Here is a 23,512-nt window from a genome sequence, read left to right as displayed (position 1 = left end):
CAAAGAGAACAACACATAGTAGAAATAAACTGAGTAATAAATAGGATATAAGTAAGGAAAATATTATAAAGCAGGTACACTGTTGACACAAAAGAGAAAATAAACATACTTTTTTATTACTTAAAGGAAATTCACAATCATTTTCAGGAATTCTTTAAGAATTTAAGGCCATTTGTTCTAGAGAAATGCTTTAATTTAGATACAACTGTCATTCTTGTCACAAAACTGTAATCCTCTTAAAAATTGTACATGCAAAAGCTCTTTACAATTTTAAATTGTGTACTATCAGATTAGAACATAGGAGCAGGTTTTTTTTCCCACAAATGTGTTGAGTATTAAGTCACGCAGTTGTATATATTTAATCGGGAATTTCACAAAAAACTGCTCGCCTGTACATGCTTTGTGGCAACTTGGAAAGGAATACAAATCAAAAGAGCCAGTATCTCTTTGAATTAAAATAATATCTAAGCAAGGTATAATGGAAAAAAGTGTTTAAAACATCTGCTGCACAGTTAAATATTCTGAATTTTAGTCTTTCTATACAGTATTGCAATATAAAGACATTACTTTTTACACAAAGTATTTTCTGTGCATTTACAGTATACAATGTTTGACTTTTTATTATTTCTACTTATCATTATGAAACATAAACAAACTGCAGTTTAAATTTAGAACCCAAACTTGATGAAAAAGTGCATATTCTTTCAGGATAGACATCTGCTAAGTGTAAATTCCCATACTTGACAAATAGCATAGAGAAACTGTTTACTAAACAGATGTAGCTTCATAAGACAACTCACGGGGAAATGTGAACTTATTTTTACTTTCCCTTCTTTGCAATTGCATTTGATCAGACAGTCATTCAAAGATATTGCTCTTGTGACTATAGCTATTGCAATTTAGAAGACAAAGGATTCAATGTTCAAAATTTGTATTCTTAAGAATAGTTATAAAAGTATTTTAATTTAAAAAATAGTAACATGTAAACATTGATACAGAGAGACTGCTTTCCTATACACATTGCAGTCTAAGACAATATCTGAGTTAAAAACATAGGTTGTGTTTTTTCTCAACAATTCACTGGAAATTAGCTGTTTCTGTCCAAAAACTTTAAGATTCATACAAGACATCATATTTTGCATCAAGCATATAAACAATTTTTCTGTTGCTCATGCAACAACCATATTTACAGTTTTGGTTTAGGAAGATAATAAATTTTGGATAAAAAATGGCATACTAACCAATTCTGCTGAAACCAAACTTAGATGAATATATTATTCCCTGGTTCATTATAGAGCACCAGGAGAAAAGCATGGACTCAGCAGTTCTAACCAAAGTGTAGTTACATTAGCATTTTGGAACAGAGTTATATTTGAGTCTGTAACACATGTGTAGATGGGGTGTATGGAGGAGGTGCAGGTGATGGCTTGATTCCTCTGGCCCTCATGTAGGAGAGAAACTGCTCAGGGATCTCCGCTAGGACATCTTTAGCTAATCTAGCCATGCTCAGAATGTGGTTTCCACTTCTGTCAATATAATCTCTGAATGGCACAAACTAAAACAGAGTTGAAAGTATGTTATTTAACAGAGCTTACCATGCTATTTGAATAAATAAAAAAATAGACACAAAACCAACATATATAAACTTTTGGTTGTAGGAGAATCAGAGAAGCTGGAGTAATGGCAAGAGGCATAATAATTACTATGAATTTAAAGAGATTTGATTCATTATAAATAGCTCTAACAGTGACCACACCTTTCTTGTAATTTTTCTAAAATGAGATGTAATTGTTATTTATGTTTTTTCCCCACAATAACTCTTGTCTCCTGGTCCTGATACACCCATCATGTTGCTACATGCATTATACAGTTCTGAGTTCTACACCTAACCTGACTCCAATTGAAAAGAGCACTATTCTCCTCAGGTTCAGTTTCTTCTCAAATGAAGTTAATGCATGCTTAACTCAGCTTTCGGTGTCGAAATATTACTCAATTCAGGGTTAAAAAATAGTGCAAATTGCTAAAGATTCCTGAACACATGTTAAGTATTTTAAATTATATTAGCAGACCATCAAATCACATGGAAATGAATGAAAAATTTATACAGTTCACATTAGTATGAACCTGCAATATGCTTGATTTTTATATTATTTGAAAAGGCAAACAATAAACAATTGGAAAACTTCAGCATAGATTTTGGTATACTTCTTATTGATGTATACCAAATATCAAAATTATTTTTACAGTACAAAAAAATGATTGCTCTCTCTTTATATAAACAATCATGTGAGAATTTGTATCAGTGAATACTCTGACAATAGATTGCTTGATTCTGTTCTCTGTTATAAAGGTTACTTAAAAAAAAATACTGTGCTGTTTGAGAGCAGTAATTCAGTTTTGCCTTAGAGACATGATGATTCTTGAAAGCAACTTGAGAACTGGTAATGTTGTGATAGTTTGGGCATGCAGTAATTTTAGGTTTTGGAGAAAAGGCACAGTGAAGACATTTCAGGAGGTTGAACAACTTTTAAATATAATGTTTTGAAGTTTAAATTAAATCATTTTTTCCCCAGAGAATCAGGGAGTGAGCACACTCTCATTTCATACATAACCACTTTAAGTTTATTTTGAGAAATTTACTTTTGACTTAAACAGTTACTCAAGATGTGCTTTCAGAAAACAACTGTTATTAGGGAGCAGACTTTAAATCAGTCAGATACTTGTGATAGATAAAGCAAGTTAAAATGTTAAATTGAATAGCAAATGTAATACCATTTATATAGTGAAAGCAATATCTTTTAAGGAAGATCAGAAAACTACTTCTTTCTTTTTAATATAAGGCATAATACAGACAGAAGCATACTTATGTGATCATAATTTTACCCTGTTATGAACCAAGAGGAAAACAGCACAACTTTTAGAAATGTGATAGAAGGTGACAAATGTTTCTCTTATTTTAAAGGTATCTAAGTAAGGATAAGAAAGACACTGACACAGTAAATATAATCTTCAGTTGAGAAAAGAAAGAGGCATATATGAATGTTTGTAAAGTCATTATCTAATTTGGACAGGATGACATTTTTAACAAAAAAGCAAAGAGGTGCAAACAAAGTTAGGTTTATTTTCTCTCTGACACTATAAGGTGAATACAGTGAAGGACTGATGAGAAAAAATATCTAAATTCTGCTATTGTTTATTTCATTCTTATTTTAAAAGGCATATTATTTAAAAAATAAACATTTAGTAATGGTTTGGTTGCCTGTGTGCATGTAAGTCACTTCAGTTGTGTCTGACTTTTTGCAACCTTATGGATTGTAGCCCACCAGGCTTCTCTGCCCATGGGATTTTCCAGGCAAGAATACTGGAGTGGATTTCTATGACCTCCTCTAGGACATCTTTTTGACTTAGGGATGTAACCTGTGTCTCTTATGTTTCCTGCGCTGGCAGGCAGGTTCTTTACCACTAGCAATACCTGGGAAGCATATATCTATATCTATTTTATGGGGGATCAGTTTTTTAACAATCTATAGCTAATACCTATATTTCAGGGAAATGGCAACACTCTGGAAAATAGTTTATTCTTCTCTAGGGCAGAGGGAGAACTTACTTGCTTGTGTCTTTCCTTTATCTCAACTTTGCTCTTATATTTACTTTTATTTTGGTTTTGACTTTTTTCCTAGACCATGTGTGAAGTCGTTTAGTCTTTTCTTACTCTTTGCGACCCCATGGACTGTAGCCTATCATGTTCCTCCATCCATGGGATTTTCCAGACAAGAATACTGGAGTGGGTTGCCATTTCCTTCTCCAGGAGATCTTCCCGACCCAGGGATTGAAGCCGGGTCTCCCACATTGTAGGCAGACGCTTTACCATCTGAGCCACCAGGGAAGCTCTTCCTAGACCATGGAAGCTAAATTTAGTAATCTTTTTATTCCCTCAATTCACAAACTCTGGAATTAGACTCCCCAAGTGCAGAGGCTGGTCCTGCTGCTTATTAGCTGCGTGATCTTGGGCAAGTGATTTTCTAATGTCATTCAGTTTCCTCTTCTATAAAATGAAGATAATAATAATAATAATAATACCTTCTTCATCTGGTTGTTGTATTAAAAAAATCAACAAATAAGTGCTTAAAACAGTTTTAAGCTCATAATATGTATGTGTGATAGCCATTATTATTACTATTCATTAATTTATACATTTATATATGCAATATAAATATTGCACTATTTTCTTTCTAGTCTTTTGTTTACACTCATATAAAACTTTATAAGAAACATTTTCTTATCAAGTTTTTCTCTCTTTCAAATTTAGGTACTAGAGTACCATAATCTAAAAAATGTAATTACTGATCTATTTGTTATTAAAACATCCTGTTTTTTCCACTTTTTCAGCAAATGTGGTAAGATGTGTCACATTTTTATTGAAGTAAATATAAGTTTATTTTTAAAAATGTTATGACACTCTGGAATGTCAAAACTAAGATTCAAAATCATTGTTTGCACAATACATACAGTTCTACTTATCCTTAAAACATGTTTATAAATAATGGGTAAGAAAGAAATCTTAGTTTTCAACAAAGCAGGGAGGTATATATCTCATTTAATTTATGTTTACTAAATGTGGGCACAGATTCTGATATGTCCCTTGAGTATGGACCTTGCCCCTGAGTTAAGAGTCCCTGTGATATTATCAACAGGAGTATGCCTCATCCCATATGTGTGTTGGGAGTGGAGAAAAAGATGGCTGAGAATGTTCTACTCACTAACCTAAATTATTTCATCCTTTCCAAAGGAACATTCAACTCTTCAGTAAGTCAAGAAGCACTTCCCTAAGTTAGACATGAAAATGACAAGTGACTCTGCTTCCTTTACCTCCTATCAATGTTGAACCTCACACTATTCATGACAAAACTATACTCTCTTTCTTCCTGGACTATTGTTCATATACTTCTACAGTAACAATTTCCCACTCAATTTATCAGATCCTTCTGTTTATTGTCCCTTTTAATCACTTATTTCTGATCACTATACCTAGGGACCTCCTGTTCAAAATAACACCTACACACTTATGAATGTATGTTGGTCACTGACTAGTACCATAAATTAACTTGGACCCTTAAACTGTTTAGGTTAGAGGAACAAATCAATTTTTACTTTGAACGAATTTATCACATTCATATGAAGAATACCAATAAATGCATTCTATTCAGTGGAAATATACCATATCCTTGACACTCTGCATCTTTATTTTATACTTAGATCCAGAATAAGGAAAATGTTCTACAGAGTTGCTCTAACAGCTAACTTTGCCTATTTGTGAAAAAAGTTTGAATCAGTTTGGGCAAATGAGCTTTTAATTGCAGTTCTGTTCAATTTATTTGTTCCTATTTTGCAGAGCTCCATTAGAGCATTTCATGTCTAAGCCTTCAAGGTTATTATTTACCTTTTAATGGAAGATATGTTTTAAATATATTTTTTAAGGGAATGATAGGCTGGATAGCAGCTGAATGAAGCCAGGATAAATGACACTGCATTATATTCAATGGCCAATTCATAGCATAAGCAAGCAAACAAATACATGGAAAACCTTTACATATATTGCTTTAGAAAATAACTCACTTAAGTTTTATAATAACAATAGAATCTCATCCTGCATGCTGTTTATATTATAGCCATATGAGAGTGAACCTTGAGACAATGAATATAATCACACATAAGACTGACAACAATGTCATATGTCAAGGTACAGCTAGCTGCTAGGACACAATGATATAAAAATGCCTTCCCACTGGACTATGCTAATATACTGTCAATAATAACTGATACTGATATTAATTTTTTGAGCAACTGGCAGTTGGGAGGCTTTCTGCTGAGTGATTTAGTACAATATCTATTTAGTTCTTATAAGCATATTATGAACTTACAAAGAAGAAAATAAAAACTTTAAGTTTAATTAACTTACCCCAAGATCAGATAGTTGTATGTATCAGAGATATTGATTAAATTCAAATTGATCTCTTATACATTAACTACTACAGTGATATGAAAAGGGGAATAGATCTTTCTAATCTTAATTATAATTTGGCCTTTTAGGAGAGTGGATGCATTGTAACAGAAAAGATTTTGGAATCAGAACTCTGCCAACTTTTTGGATCTACAGACTTGTGACCTAAATAATTTTTCACAAGTTGGTTAACATTCCATCTTGGGCTTCAGCGTCCTTATTTATAAACATTAAAAGGCAAAGTGGCCAGTATTTTGAGGAAGATATAAAATAATATGTTAATAAAGTGAAAGAATGGGGAAATTTATTCAAGTGTTAAGAGGGAGAGCTTTGTAAAAGGCTGTGTACACTGGGAAATTTCAAAATGCCTGGTTTTAATCAGCCCAATGAGGGGGAAGAGTATTCCAGGTAAAATGACAAAAGAAAATAAGAGCAGAACTACAGAAATGGGTGATGCAAAGACAGTTAATTGTCCTATTGGCCTGGGCAAAGTGGGCATGTGTGTTTGCTTGTGTTTGTGTATAGCTAAAAAGGAAGATTAGAGTCAAGCCATGTATTATCTTAAATGCTATGTTTAGGTTTTAGAATAAAAGATATATAAAGTACTTGTTAAATATTTTATAATAAGAAATTTCAAGATTACGATGTGACTCTACTTCTTACTGGGCTTTCCAGGTAGCTCAGATGGTAACAAATTTGCCTGCAATGCAGGAGAACTGTGTTTGATCTCTGGGTTGGGAAGATCCGCTGACAAAAGATACTCCAGTATCCCTGCGTGGAGAATTCCATGGACAGAGGAGCCTGGGGGACTGGAGTCAATGGCATCGCAAATAGTTGGACACAACTGAGCGACTACCACTTTCATTTCACTACTTCTTACTAGCTATGTGAGTATGGACAAGAAAGATAAAACTTCATTTTTTAAAAAAATAAAATATGATAACCAAAGTACTTGTCTCATAAGATCAAGGGGAAGTAATATTATAGCTCTTAGCCTGCCTAGCATATGAAGGACTTAATAAATGATTAAATATTATTATATAAAGAAGATGGATGCCACTTAAGATTTGACATAAAGGAAAGGGTCAATTTTCGTTCTGATTGCAAAGAAGGGCAATGCAAAAAAATGTTCCAACTACCACACAATTGCATTCATTTCACATAGTGGGAAGGTAATGGTCAAAATCCTTTAAACTAGGGTTCAAACAGTATGTGAACCGAGAATTTCCAGAGGTACAAGCTGGATTTAAAAAAGACAGAGGAACCAGAGATTGAAAACATCTGTTGGATCATAGAAAAAGTAAGGGAATTCCAGAAACAACATCTACTCCTGCTTCATTGACTATGCTAAAGCCTCTGAGTGTGCGGATCACAAAAAACTGTGGAAAATTTTTAAATTTGGAAATACTAGACCACCTTATCTGCCTCCTGAGAAACCTGTATGCACGTCAAGAAGCAACAGTTAGACCTGGATATGGAACAATGGCCTGGTTCCAAATTGGGAAAAGAATACATCAAGGTTGTATAATGTCATCTGGCTTATGTAACTTATATGCAGAGTACATCATACAGAATGCCAGGTTGGATAAATCACAAGCTGGAATCAAGGTTGCTGGGAGAAATAGCAATAACCTCAGAAATGCAGATGACACCACCCTTATGGCAGAAAGTGAAGAGGAATGAAAAGAGCCTCTTGATGAAGATGAAAGAGAGTGAAAAACCTGGCTTAAAACTCAACATTCAGAAAACTAAGACCATGGCATCTGGTCCCATCACTTCATGGCAAATAGATGGGGAATAAGTGGCGACAGTGACTGATTTTATTTTCTTGGGCTCCAAAATCAGTGTGGATGGTGACTATAACCATGAAATTTAAAGACGCTTGGTCCTTGGAAGAAAAGTTATGACAAACCAAGACTGCACATTAAAAAAACAGAGACATGCTTTGCCAACAAAGTTCTGTATAGTCAAAGCTATGGTTTTTCCAGTAGTCATGTATGGATGTGCGAGTTGGACCATAAAGAAGGCTGAGTGCCGAAGAACTGATGCTTTCAAACTGTTGTGCTAGAGAAGACTCTTGAGAGTCCCTTGGATAGCAAGGAGATCAAACCAGTCAATCCTAAAGGAAATCCACCCTGAATATTCATTGGAAGGACTTTTGCTGAAGCTCCAATGCATTGGCCACCTGAATTGAAGAGCCAACCATTGGCAAAGACCCTGATGCTGGGAAAGATAGGAGGCAGAAGGAGAAGGTGATGACAGAGGATGAGATGTTGGATGGCATCATCCACTTAATGGACATGAGTTTGAGCAGTCTCTGGGAGATAGTGAAGATCAGGGAAGCCTGGTGTACTGCAGTCCATGGGGTCGCAAAAAGTCTGACATTACTGACTGAAAAGCACCAGCAATGGAGAAGTTGGGTGCCAGTTAATATTTGACATAATAAAAATCCCATCTACCACTTCCAACCTTCTGTGGAACTCAGCTACCTTCTTCCATTTACAGTTAGGCTTTTGTTTGTCCACTTAAGAAATTTGGGATATCATTTGGAGTGTGTTAACTTGATTAGCAATGTGTAAGAAATTGAAAGTAGCAAAAAGTTAAGACAGCCTAAATAGATCTTATTTTCTGACATTATTTTAACCACCAGTATTTACAGCACTGATTATGATGACTTAGATATTTTCTGATGGTAGGAAGATTGACAATATTCTTGGTGTGTCTTTGCAACCTCAATGTTATAAATATTCAAGAATATTTCTATTCTTAAAAATAATTCATTTAAAAATGTTTTAGTAAATGGAAGAACCAGGAAACCTGTAATTGTGCAATGTTATGAGATTTTAATTAAGGTGAGAGAAAAATGCTAATTCTTCTTGAATACAATGTGATATGTAAATGATTACTCTGCAAACTATTTTTAAAAGATAATCAGCATTTAGGAACTTTTCCATAAGATTAGAAAAGGATTCATCAAATATCTTTAAATAAATATAGACATGTAAGTCAAGACGCCACTGTCATTCAGGAGGCTACTAATTCTCTGGGAAGATCCTGTTCAGTATCTGTAACATCTCATGACTTTTTCAGTTCAGCTTTATATGGTAGAATAGCTTGAGTCAATTCCTTGAGTCTTTAGCCTTCAAAATCTTTGGTGCCTTCAAAATCAGGTGCCTTCGAAATCTTTGGTGACCTCAGTGTCACTTTATGATGATATATTAGTCTCAAGATTCTGACTTTTAATGAGAATATATATATATATATATATATATATATATATATATATATATATATATATATATTTAAAGTCCTTAAAAATGTGTTGTGTTGCTGTTGTAATGCATTTTTGCATTATATATATATATGGAGATGGAGTCTGGAGATAATGAAAGAAAGGCTCAAGGGAAATTTATTGACTTGTTCAAGATCAGAATGATAACATTATAATTTTGTAGACCTGAGTCCTATCTCAATATTCTGTCCAATGTAGCAAATCCAATTAGAGACAAAAGACTTTCATGATCAAGGGAACTTTTGTTTTATTAATAAAATAACTAAAAAACTTGGTTGTCACTAATGTAATATATTAGTCATCTTAAAGGAAATCTTAATGTTACGAGCAATCTTAACCACCCTCTAATGTGTGTGTGTGTGCTCAGCTGTGTCTGGCTCTTTGCAACCCCATGGACTGTAGCCTGTGGGCTCCTCTGTCCATGGAGTTTTCAGGCAAGAATACTGGAGTGGGTTGCCATTTCCTCCTCCAGGGGATTGTCCCTACCCAGGGATCGAACCTACATCGCTCGTGTCTCCTGTGTGGCATGCAGATATTTTACCACTAGCGCCACCTGGGAAGCAGCTACTTTCTAAGGGAGAGAGTAATGTCAATTTCCTTTAAGCATCATTGAGATGATACCATGAAAGATGAAGTTGCCTCTTTTAACTTTGTAAAAATGCATCAAAACAGAAACATAACACATTTTAAGGGGCTTCAAATTTATACTTCCTTGCAGTAATTTGATTTTAAGGAAATTGTGAACCAAATATTGTGGAGAGACTTTTAGGAAAAAAGTGCAATTACCTGGATCTATAATTATGCTAACCAGGTTAAGGTGAATAAAGTGGCTAATTACAAAAACAAAACATTGTGGGATTCGTAGATGACCACATCACCATGTTGCCTTTGTCAGATGCTTTTAACCAAATTATTCACGTGTGTGTGCTTTGTAAACATTAGGTTAAAAGTTTGAGTGAGTGAGTGAAGTCGCTCAGTCGTTTCCGACTCTTTGCGACCCCATGGACTAGTAGCCTACCAGTCTCCTCCTTCCATGGGATTCTCCAGGCAAGAGTACTGGAGTGGGTTGCCATTTCCTTCTCCAGGGGATTTTCCCGACCCAGGGATCGAACCCGGGTCTTCCACATTCCAGGCAGACGCTTTAACCTCTGAGCCACCGGGAAAGCCCCAGGTTAAAAGTTTAAATCATATTTAATTATCTCCTTAAAAAATTGTTATACAGATGTTTCTATCTTAAAACAACTTTGCTAACTGATAAAGAACAATGCATTTGTACTTGTTAAGATTAATCTTTTTATTATATTTATGGATTATTTTATATTATTTTCCCTCTCTAATTTTAAAAATTATTTTTGTTTCATTTTATTGTTATTTAAGTAATGTATTTTATATACATTAATGATTAAATCTTTACAACAATGCCAGAACACTGAAATTTAGAAAGCTTGTCCAAGTTATCACAGAGGACAATCCAGAATTTGAACCAAATTCTGTTAGATTTCAAACAGATTCTCTTAATGACTATATTATGGGTGAATATATAAATTATTATTTAGGAGATAATATTGAATTCTATTATTTGCACTTTCAAAACTTTTAAATCATGTGCTCAAATTGTAACAAGGACTTCCATTTCCTATTTAAAAGGTGTATTTCATAGTCGTTTTTGTTTCTGACATTCTAAAAGATATAAACACTTTAAAGTATGCAGAAGTTTAATTGATTTAACTCTGTTGCTTCAATCATAGACTTACTGTATTGGTTACAATTTGGTTAAACTGATTCTTTTCTTTCTACTCCCTCCCAGAATAGTAGACTTCAGTTAAGTATTTTTCTTGATTCCAACAGAATTATGAATCATGTGTATATATATATATATATTTATATATAGAAACATATAATCTACTATTATGCTATATTTTATTATACTATTATACAAATTATTATGTTATTATATATTGCTATATTAACACATACCCTTTATATAATTTTTGTATTTATATATAATTCTAAGATGTATTTTTATACTTTTCTAGCAATAATCTATGAGAAAAATAAAACATTTTACATTTTTATTTGTTTCTACTAAGTTTAGTTTAATATGTATCAGCTATTTAAAAATATTTTTAATCTTTATTGAGTACTAAAAAATAAATAAATAAACACCATTAAAAGTCTGTTGTGTTTCTGAATTTTAATTTTACTAAAGACCTCAATGATATTTTCTGGTAATAATAAAGTAAGAAAATATACTTATTAACAATTCTGTTTTATATGTGGTGAACATGAAGTACAGGGGAAAGTAACTGGGTGCTTATTTTAGGCCCGTTTACTTAACATGCATCTCATAATCATCTGCCTAAATTAAACAGAACCTGAGGTTTGATTTCAATTTATGGTGTTCATTTACAAACTAGAACTGACATGGACTCTTCACAATGAACAAAATAAATAATTTTCATCAAATTTCTTACCTGCACAATGTCTCTTTCAGCATATTTTCCTCTGGAGGAAACTCTTACATCATCTCCATCCAATTCAACCATTGCTTGAAAATAAAATAGTATAATTTATCCAAAGCATTTTAGCCATTATACTCTAACAATGTAGGCAATAAGGAAACCAAGGTGTATAAAATAACAAAATGTCCTATGTAAAGGCAGAAAGCTTTCTGATCCTTTCATCTCCACAGTGATTTCTTCCCCAAAACTTAACTGAATGTCAATTTTACAAATGAAGAAAGCAAGTGAAGACCTCATGTGATGCTTTGAAAAGTGAGGAGAGCCTATACAGTGTAAAAGTCTTTAGGTACATCTCCCATCCTACAAATTCTCAACTCTGGGTTACATACTTACATGATGGATTCATCAAATGAGGCTAATTCATTCAGTTTTAATGTTTTTTTTTTTTCTAACTTAAGAAACTTGGTACTAATCATTATGGAATTTCCAATAACAATTTGAACTTTATTCTCTTTGAAATTACAACAAACTATGCAATCGTATTGTCTGTAATCTTTTTGTGAATAGATTTTAAAACAAGAAGTTTTTAGTGACTGGATAAACCATCTCTCTCTGAGATATGATTTTTTTCATTGGTTAAAAATAATTTTGACATTACATAGGTCAACTGCTTTTTGGGAATGCTGTGATATAACAGAATTGCTGGTATACAGTAGTGTTATGCTGCAATTGAGAACATTTTCCAGAGTTTAATGTTTTTTGGTGAGAATTCTGTAAATAAGTAATTACATAAGGAATGCTAATTTGTACTTAAAGTATAATTCTGTTACTAGAAACTCATTTTGTATACACATGATATTCACCAGACTCCAGAGAGCCATTTTGCTTTCACAAACCAACTGTTTGCTTTTTGCCCTCTAAAAATCACTAGAATACAGTCCTCACCTTTTCACTGTTTTCTTCAGTGCTTGGATAATGCATTTCAGCTAAAGATATTTTACTGTTTTTCCTATTTTTATTTTGATTGAGCTATAACTGCAAAATAACATTATATTATTTTTAGCAGTAAAATGTAATGATTCACTATTTGTGTATACTGTGAAATGATCACCATAATGAGTCTAACTGAGCATACATGATTATAAATTCTTTTTCTTTTGATAAAAACTTTAAGGTCTATTCTCTTGGCAGCCTTCATATATGCAACATGGTATTAATTATACTCACCACACTGTACATTACTTCCCCATGACTTATTTATTTTATAATTAGAAGTTTGTGCCTTTTGACTTCCTTCACCCATTTCACCCACCTCCAGCCCTGGCAAGCCTCTGGCAACCATCAAACTGTTCTTTATATCGTTATGCCTTTTTTTTTTAAACAACATGTCTTTTAAGTTTTACTTTTCTACATATTTTCAGGAATAAATATCTGGGGTGAAACATTGCCGGTACACATAATTTGATAGTGAACCATCATCCAGTAATCTGTTTAGATATATAATATATGTCAATATTTAGTAAATTGTATAAATACCCATTAACAAGGCAATTAAATTATTCAAAATACAAAAGAACTATTTTTCTCTCCTATTTATTAGGGATCTAAATAGGAAAATTCAATATACTCAAATATTTTCAATAATTAATTTCTTTTTTCTTCTAGGTTTGTTTTCAAAATTTTCATATTACTTTGAGACATAAATGAACACTGATGGTGACATGTCAGCAATCAGAGAATTTTCTCCTATATTATCTAATTTGCTAATAACTCATAATGATTACCCTATACTCACTCAAAAAATAGACAACAAAAATTAGATGATGTTCTGGGCCTCACCTTCCACTGTCCTCTACAATCTCCATTGGTCTTTGTGTTTCATTTCAGTTAAAGAAAATGGCAGTTACTCAGGCAACAACGTATTAGAATGAGATGCTATAAAAATATCACCCACTTTTCAGTATGTCCTTTGGGTTAAAAGGCTGCAGGTAGCAGAATTGGAAACTATACATTTGAGAGCAAGAAGAAAAGAAATGGCATGTAAGTGGTGGAAGGGAAATGTTCATCCTTCAATTTTTCAGATCATCTGGTCCTCAAGGAACCTGAAATCATAAGCCCCGGTTACCCACCCGATCCCCTCTCTGGAAAAAAGATGTATAAGAAACAGACCTGTATTTCTTTCTAGCCTTGGGAGACAAAATGACGTTAGAACCCCTTATATTTCCCCCCCTCTCCTAAACTTGGATCAAGGCAATTACATGGATACTACATTGACTTGTTGCATTTTAAGGACAAAGAAATTCTGCCCTGAAAAATTATACAGAAAGTTTTAAATTATTTTCACTGAAATTCAGAAATAAGACATTTAAATACTTGTTAATCTAATAGTTAATTTATATTTCCTCTACTTTCAAAGAATAGATGGCAATATGTTTTATTTCTTGCCTATGTAAACCTCTTGGTTGAAATACATGTAGATGTTGGATTTATGTAGCTAACTGAGAAAATATGCAAGTTTTACGTCAGTCTTTTCCTACTAATTTATATGCATACTATATAAACTTACTTATGGTAGATTTGGAAGTGCCTAGAAAAAGGCTCCTCTGATAAGATAATAACAACTTGAATGTAACTCAGAAATTTTCTTCCATCAGGGTGAAAACAAAAATCAGGTGTTTCAGGACCCTAATTGCCTGTTTATAGGCTTGCCAGAGGAAAAGTTCACTTTAATTCCCAAGACAGAATTCTATGGGAAGGCAAATTCCTTATGTCTATAATCTTCAATCACTCTTCCTCATGAGAAGAGTGGTTCATAGGATAACTAAGATTGGGAGATGGAACTGACCTTGAATCTCTTTTTGGAGTACTCTATCCTCAGGTTGAAGGCAATTTCTCCCTGTGGTATGATAAATAGGCAAGGCTCTGCTCCTGTCCAGAGGAGGCCTTGACATAAAAGGGAGGTCATTTAATTTGGGGGCAGAAAAGAAATAAGAAGTCTGCGTTTGTGCACAGGGTAACTCAGATTCTCTAATTCTGAACTACTATTAATAAAACTTACATTTTGATTTCTATTTGAGTGACTCTTGCATATTGTTTTTAGTTAGTTCAAGAAATCAGAGGGGGAAATAATGAATTTTCATACCTCAAAACTCTGATCAAGAATTCATTGGGAACAAAAGAATTGAAGAAACTAAATAAGTGTGGCTATTGTATGAGGGTAGTACCTAAATAGCTGTGCCTGCTGCTTTGAATAGAAATACATGACCAGAAATATTCACCAGGAAATATCAGTTGCTCTGTATCCATACATTATGTGTGGGAGGTTGAGGAACAAGTGATTGAGGTCTTACACCTAACAATGGTCTTCCACAGGACTCCTGGAGAGCTGGGATGTACCCAGTGAAAAGTGCATACTTGAGAGGCAAAAGCAAATTAGTAACTGAAAAGGAAATCATGAATTACTTTAACCTAGCAACTGGTAAAGTGTGTGAATTGTAGCCTGTCACTGCTCAGTGCAGATGATCAAGTACACAAAGTATTAACAAGAAGGATGTGTCTTAGTTTTCCTGACTCCAGAGAGGTAGCTCAGAGTCATGCTTGATGGACAATGAAAACAGATGTAAATATTCAGAGACAGAGAAAATATTAGCAGGAGCAACAGCAGGCAGGGCTAAACTGACTTTGCTTTAGAAACTGGAAGATTATAATGATGCAAAGTGTGACCAGCCAAGTATGGAATCAAAGGAAAGAACCTCCAAGATCAGCAATATAACTGCTGTGTTGTTTTTCCTGAGACTGACAGACCTGTACTGTCCGTACTGGGGAGGCCCTGGTGGTTAGGCAAGAATCATCTTAGTGATGATCATATTATGATTAGCCACCTATGTGCCTAAATTAACCTGTCACATACCAAAAGTTGCTTCAAGTATGTTTAAATTATTCTAATTTCTAAAGTTCCAAGCTAAATACTCTCATTATCAATGTAAAAACACATGAATCAGGTGAATATTATGTGGTTATACAGTTGCTACCTAGCATAGAGTTCTCTTAAAGGAATCCATCAGGTGACAAGAAATGGACTAACTTTAGAGTTTACCCAGATTACTAGTTACATGAACACCCATCACTAATTGGCATTTGAAGATGGCTTTAGCCAACAGAAACAGAAAACTGCCCAATAAGTGAATTTAGCATGATTATATAGTCTTATTAAGTTTCAGATAGTCATATCCATTTTCATTGTACTTTGGTCTTTCATATGACAGAACATAAATATTTATAAAGATAATGTCTACCAATAAGCCAAGGTCTGAAAATCCATTATTATGCTTCTCAACATAGTGGTTTATTTATTTAGTGCTCACCCTTAAAAGTTTTTAGGGAACCCAGAGTGTGTTTTGCCTTAGGAACAAAAACTCAATTTATCATTCAATATTAAGAAATATTTTGAGGTACAATTCATCTCTAATAAAACAGAAAGCTACATGGTTGAATTAACCTATACTAGAGAGATAATGAACTACTCAGAAGACATTCTTTTAATTTGCTCGCTTCAATAGACTCCATCATGTGATATCTATGTCTGTACGTACATGGACATAGTATACAAACCCACATACACACTCAGATCCCTATATGCAAAAAAAGGAGTGATAGATATGTAAGTACATGATGAGTTACAGTTAATAAATTCCCAATTAATGCTATTGAAATTTTATTACTCACCATCAAATTCTGCTGGTCCAACACCTACTATAATTATTGACATTGGAAGTTTTGAAGCCTTCAAAGAGAATATAAAATTTGTTCACAGTTAAGAAACTGAATTAGGAAAACAACTAAGAATTAGGAAGAAAATAATATCCTAAGTATTGACACTTTTTCACATAATTTCACTCAAATACTTTTGGATGTATTTAATATTAACACAGAATAATATACTTGACTCCACTTTCATCCTTTCTGAACTCTGTACATATGCTAATTCATGTGGATTTTCTTCAGGAATAACCAGTCTTGGATAATATATATATATATTTTTTAAACTGAGCATTTGCTTATACTTGGTTTTCTCAGACAAAATTTTCCTAAGCTGACTCTGGGTATCTTTAGTCTCTTTTTTCTTGTTCTTTCTCTATTTGAAGATCTTTTTGTTACTGAAAGGTGAAAAAAGATACCATATTTGTGAAAAAGTAGTGCATGCATGCATGCTAAGTCACTTCAGTTGTGTTTGACTCTGTGCAACCCTATGGACAGTAGCCTGCTGGCCTCCTCTGTCCAAGGGATTCTCCAGGCAAGACTACTGGAGTGGGTTGCCAGTGCCCTCTTCTAGGAGATCTTCCCAACTTAGGGATCGAACCCATGCCACTCTTGCATTGGCACGCAGGTTCTTTACCAATAGGGTCACCTGCAAAGAAAAAGCAGTACTCTATCTCATTAATAGTTATGGCTAGGAAAAGCAATTTTTATAGTAAATGTGTGACTACAAATGATAATTATAGAAAGTTATTATTAGTATGATTAAATAATTTTATGCTAAGACTATGAGATCCACCAACAGAAAGGTGGAGCAATATAGCAACCACATCACCAGGTCATTGAAATATGAATAACTGTTCTTCAGTACATGTCCTATTAGTTTATTTTTTAAGTTTTTTAAAAAATTTTAATGTTGGCCACCATAACAGGTGTGAAGTGATATCTAACTGTGGTTTAGGTTTGCATTTTCCAAATATTAGTGATGTTGAGGCTCTTATAGCTTGTTGATTATTTGTGTATCTTCTTTGGAGAAACACCTTTCAAGTTTTTTTTTTTTTTTAACTTTTTATTTTGTATAGGAGTGAAAGTGAAAGTGTTAGTTGCTCAGTCATGTCTGACTCTTTGCGACCCCATGGACTGTAGACCGCCAGGCTCTTCTGTCCATGGAATTCTCCAAGCAAGAATCCTGGAGTAGATTGCCATTCTCTTCTCCAGAGGATCTTCTTGACCCAGGGATCAAACCAAGATCTCTTGCATTACGGGTAGATTCTTTACCATCTGAGCCACCAGGGAAGCCCAATATAGCCAATCAACAATGGTTTCAGGTGAACAGTGAAGGGACTCAGTCATACATATACATATATCCATTATTTCCCAAACTTTCTTTCCATCCAGGCTCCACATATTATGCAAGACAGTGTGCCACATAATGTGCAAGCTTTTACCTCTCTTTCATTTTGTGTTTGGTTTTGCTAAGTATATGTCTATAAAAATTTTATTTTTTCCCACATGTAACTAATTTTTCTCACACAAACAGCTAATTATATGCTATTAATAATTATGTCATTAATAAGCCATTAATAATTATGAAATATGATAATCTTTCATACAACCATTTTTACTAATGTCTACTTTGTGTCAAATACTGCTCAACTTGAATATAGAAAGGTAAGTAAAACCAGATATAATTTTATAGATTGCAATCTAGTAAATATAGATTTTATAGATTATAGTCTACTAAAGAAGATAATCAATTAATCATAAATGTAGCACATAATTAGAAACTAGTCCCCATCCAGTTCTATAAACATAGAAATTATCACAGTTCTCCTGTAACTGAAATGCAAATATTTAGAAATATTCTGTACAAATTGTAAGACTATACACATGAAACTAATAAACACACTCATGCACATGAAGTTGATGATATGATTTATTTTCATTTATAAAAGAGTTGTCTAGATAATGCACTGGCTGCAAAGGCATGGACATTTTGTTTCACTGTTAAGTCAACTAAGACTTCAGTTAATTAACCTAAGTAGCACAATGCTTTCGTTTAGCCAGCCCAAGACAGAATGATTCCTACTTACGTTAACTATGGACTCCTTAGTTTGAGCCATATCTGAGATAACACCATCTGTCACAATTAGGAGCACAAAATACTGGGAGCCATCCTTTACGGAAGCAGCATATCTGAAAGGCAAATAAAAGGTAAACAATACCCAAAATAAAACAGTTTCTCTCACATGATAGCTGCTAAATATAATTAGGAATAGTCAACACATCTGTTAATCTCAAGAAAATATTTCAACATTTGTTATGAGCCTATATTAGGCAAATTCTCAAATATACAATTTTTTTTTTTTCTCTGAAATAGCACACTAGAATAACAGCATACTGGATGCTGGCACACAGAAATGTTGGGCAGCCTTAGAAATTCATTCACAAATAAAAGGTGAGCTGGAAGGCATGCTACCACAGAGGAATGGCTATGGCTTTTGGAAATAGATATCTTGTCTAAGCAACACATAATGTGTATGGCCTTCTGCATAAATTACATAAACTATCTGAACTTTACTTTCTTATCTTTAAAATCAAGATAATGCAACTTTCTATCGTTAATAAGGAAATTTCATGTATGGTAGTAAATATTTATATTGTTATACACTGGTAGATTTTTACACATGTTAAATTATATAAATGATTGTTATTCTTGTTTTGGAACTAGATAGCAGTGATGATTGCATAACACTGTGAAAATGCTGAATGTCACTGAACTGTAAACTTTAAAATGGTTGGTTTTATGTCATGTGAGTTTTATCTTACTTATCAAAATGCAACTGAAGAAATACTTTTTTGACAAAGCTATAGTTTTAGGTCTTTAATACATGTTAAATTGGTGAAAGATGAGAAGGAAAATATAAAAATCAAAGACAAAAATTAGGCATGTAATGAGAACATATTCTAGTACTTATTTTCTGTACTCTACTGCATAATTCTCACCAAATAATACTAGAAATATACGGGAGAATTTTATTACTATATTTCCTCTCTTTTTCCATTTTGTTCTACCATTCTGAGTATCTTGATGATATTCTCAATAGAATATGTTTTATGACTTTTAGTACATAACTAGTATATTGGTCATATCTAGTAATGAGGAAGAATTATGGTGCTCATAGAGGACAGTTTATAAAAAATCATCAAGTAAATCACAGAGAAATTATTTCAATGAAATATCTATTGATTATCAATGAAAATCAGTACCTGATGGACTCTATAATAATAAAGTTTGAATACATTGTGGACAAACCAATGGCCTAATATATCAGGGCAAACTTTATAGCTAAAAGTTTAACTTTTACAGCAAAGATATACCAGCACAAAATCTATGAAATTAATTGGTAAACACTGGTAATCAGTTATTTATTTATAATAATGAATTCACACAAAACAGGTTCTATCATTTTTATCTTTTCATAAAACAGTGATGGGTATGACAGTGTGTAAGAGAGTAAGAATCAAGTATAATTTATCTTGCATTAATATAATTTTTCATTCTGCTTTATTTGATGGCTATCAAAGACTTAGGAAAAGAAAGTATAGATAATATTACTCATCTATGTAACACAATAAGCTAGGAAGTATTTTTCAAATTACAAGTAATGACTCAGTGAATTTTGAAATCAATTTCACGGGTCAAGATTTGCATTAAAAAAGTAAGAGAAAAGAAAAGGAAACCATAGTAATAAAAAAAGAAAATATGAGTTAAGAATAAATATTATTTCATATTATTTTATTTTAATTATGTGTGTCCAGGGTTGAGATATAAGGTTCATTGTTGTTGTTCAGTTGCTAAGTCATGTCTGACGTTTTGTGACTCCATGGACTGTAAGCCTGCCTTGCTCCTCTGTCCATGGGATTTCCCAGGCAAGAATACTGTAGTGGGTTGCTATTTCCTTCTCCAGGGGATCTTCCTGACCAAGGGATCAAGCCCACATCTCCTACATTGGCAGGCAGATTCTTTACCACTGAGCGACCAAGAAAACCCATAAAATTGATAAGAATACAAATTGTAGCTGAAAATGCTTGAAAAACCTGATCGAAAGGGTCACACTCAGAAAAAAACATTGTCAATGTATCAGTGTAAACCTGAGATGGAATTCCACAGGAGAGTCCACTGTCCTGGGTGCAGGGATATTTTATTATCATGTCTATGTCCCAGGTAATGAAAAGTAGAACATATTTAAGTTGCTGATCATGTCTAATGCACTTGTGTATGCTCAGTCATGTCTGACTCTGCAATCCTATAGACTGTACCTCACCAAGATTCCTCTGCCCAAGGGATTCTCAGGCAAGAATACTGGAGTGGGTTGCCATTTCCTCCTCTAGGGGATTATGCTGATGCAGGGGTTGAAACTGCATCTCCTGTACTGGAAGGCAGATTCTTTTACCACTGAACCACCAGGGAAGCCTGACCATATCTAACAGGGAGATGGTAAAGTACCAGAACCTTCAAATACAGAACTTCAGTAATTCAAATGCAGTACTTTTTTAGTTTTGGTTACATATTGGGAAAGCTATGAGAGTTGTTCCTTTTCAATTACCTAAAAATTAGGCAGGGTTTCATAGGATTTAAAACTGTGTCAGTAAAAATATTTTAGGGATTTAAAAGTAGTGTCTAATTTACTAGGGCAACTTCCCTTGTGTCTCAGATGGTAAAGCGTCTGCCTACAATGTGGGAGACCCAGGTTATGCTAAGCAAATGCATATAAAATTTTACATTAACAATTTTTCTAGAACATGTATTTAGAATAAGTAATTATATTCTAATCTCAATATCATATACTATATGTTAATATCAGGGAGGTTAAGATAATGTGTCCTATATATCACTGAAAGGCTTTAGTTGTCTTCATAGAATTCAATCTCTTATTACTTCTATGTTGCTATGGAATATAATCTTAGATATGAGTGATTTCACAACTGAGATTGTGATCGATATTGCTCTCATGGATGCTTATTCAAATAATACAATTTTTTTCCTTGGTTGAACAAATATAGGTCCTAACATAAACCAGTGTATAGTTTTCATTTGATATTTTGGTATAAAGTTCTTATTGAAGTATCATGATAGCTCAATGGAGATTCTTTTTACTGTATATCTTTTCCTTCACTTTCTCGGAGGTAAATTATTAGAAAACAACTTTCATTTGTGGAGCCATGCCAACAATAAAATTATGATTTCATTCTGGTCTAGCACACTAAAATAAACAAATTATTTACTTACCTTGCTACATGATTAATTACAGGAGCAAAATTTGTTGGCCCATACAGTTGCACAGATTTCAGACTCCTATAATAAGCTTCCATGACACCATCAATGCCATTACAGTAGGGGTTTTGGGGGTTCCCATTCTGTAGAAAGTTATAGCAAAAACAGGAAAAGAATGAATAATGTCTATAAAAATAAACTAAAAAAGAGAACAACACATGTTGATATCCAGAAAGCTTTTTGCAAAGAAAACTCAGTTATATATTTATAATAGCAAATAATAATAATAAATTGAGTAATCAACACTAGATTATAACATATCAATATTAAATAGATTGTGATATGCAGTAATGTGCAATCATTAAAAATGGATACTTTTCAGCTAACAGGCAGAAGAAAATTCTAAATAATCTTGAGAAGTTGAATATCACATTTTATGATTAATACTTATACACAGATCTCGGAACATGCAGAGATGAACATATAAAAATCTGAAAAGAAGGAAACAAATATTAATAGTGGCTACCTCTGAGTGGTTATATAATTGTCAATTTTTATTTGATTGTTTAGATTATTCTGTATTTTCCAAGCTTTCTGCAGTGATGTGTACAAAAATCAGGAAAAATACTATCAATTCAAATAGTTTCTTTTTTAATGGAAGTAAAAACATAAAATATCTGCCACTTGCACATTTTCAGGCCAAAATTGATAACCCCCCAAAAAGAAGGGATCAAAGGGAATATAATTTGGTGTGAGTAACATCACGACAAGATAAAGTGAAAAAAATCAGAGAGACTTGTTCATATTGTTCAATGGAATTGGAGCTTGCCACAGGAGTTCTTGGGCTTCCTAGGTGGTCAGTGGTAAAGAATCCTTCTGCAATGCAGGAGATGTAAGAGACGTGGGCTGATCTCTGGGTTCGGAAGATCCCCTGGAGGAGGGCATGGAAACCCACTACAGTATTCTTGCCTGAAGAATCCCATAGACATAGGAGACTAGCAGGCTACAGTCCATGGGGTTGCAAAGAGTCGGACATGACTGAAGTGACTTAGCACAGCACTGGAGTTCTTATTTGGCAGATAGAACCTAGAAGGGCAACTGGAGACTTGGTTCAGCTTTCTCATTCTCTGAATGCTCTGTTATTAGGTTTAATTCTGAGTCCAGATTCCACAAATAACACAATAAGGCATTGTTGTCTATTGCTATTTAGCAAACCATTCCAAAAGGTAGTGGCTTAAAACAGTAGGTATTTATTATCCCATATTTTAGCCAGGTGATTTTTGCTCTGGATCTCTCAAGAGCTTACGGTCAAGAAGCTGACCTGGGCTGCAGTCATCTGAAAGCAAGACCAGAGTTGGACAATCTGCTTCTAAGAAGGCTCACCTGTATGGTTTGCTGGTGATAAGCTAAAGGAACTTTGCACAGGGCTGCTTGTGTATTCCAACATTATGCAACAAAAGTGGCTAACTTCTCCAAAATGAGAGCAAGGAGGAAGCTCCAATAAGCTCAGAAACTAATCTTATACGTTGCAGAGCATTGCTTTTACTTTCATCTACTTTTTAGAAATGAGTCACTAAGTGTAGCCTACATTCAAGGGAGGAGGAATTAGGCTCCACCTCTGGAAGGGGGTAATATGTATATATATATAAAATTGTAGTTATGTTTTTAAAACACTAGACACAGTAACCATGCTTAAGCATGTAAGTGAAAGTCGCTGCTTTCAT

At 33.6% G+C, this 23,512-nt stretch overlaps 1 protein-coding gene and 1 non-coding gene across 2 annotated transcripts in view; both read right to left on the bottom strand.

Moving 5' to 3' along the window:
- Nucleotides 1-1,366: 1,366 nt before the first annotated feature.
- The window catches only part of LOC138072395 (copine-8-like), a 28,316-nt gene continuing 6,170 nt past the window's right edge, over nt 1,367-23,512 (bottom strand). Inside the window, exons 2-6 of the mRNA XM_068963502.1 lie at nt 21,804-21,931; nt 18,604-18,706; nt 16,481-16,538; nt 11,768-11,841; nt 1,367-1,555 (exon numbers count right to left, since the gene is read on the bottom strand). Coding sequence (XP_068819603.1) covers nt 1,367-1,555; nt 11,768-11,841; nt 16,481-16,538; nt 18,604-18,706; nt 21,804-21,931 — 552 coding nt within the window. The remainder of the gene's footprint in view (nt 1,556-11,767; nt 11,842-16,480; nt 16,539-18,603; nt 18,707-21,803; nt 21,932-23,512) is intronic.
- TRNAS-GGA (transfer RNA serine (anticodon GGA)) lies at nt 10,384-10,456 on the bottom strand. The gene has a single exon. It is a non-coding gene; the product is annotated as a tRNA-Ser (tRNA).

The sequence above is a fragment of the Capricornis sumatraensis genome, unplaced genomic scaffold, assembly GCF_032405125.1.
Source record: "Capricornis sumatraensis isolate serow.1 unplaced genomic scaffold, serow.2 scaffold15, whole genome shotgun sequence".
In the NCBI taxonomy this organism is placed as follows: Eukaryota; Metazoa; Chordata; class Mammalia; order Artiodactyla; family Bovidae; genus Capricornis; species Capricornis sumatraensis.
This window is presented reverse-complemented; position numbering and strand designations above follow the sequence as displayed.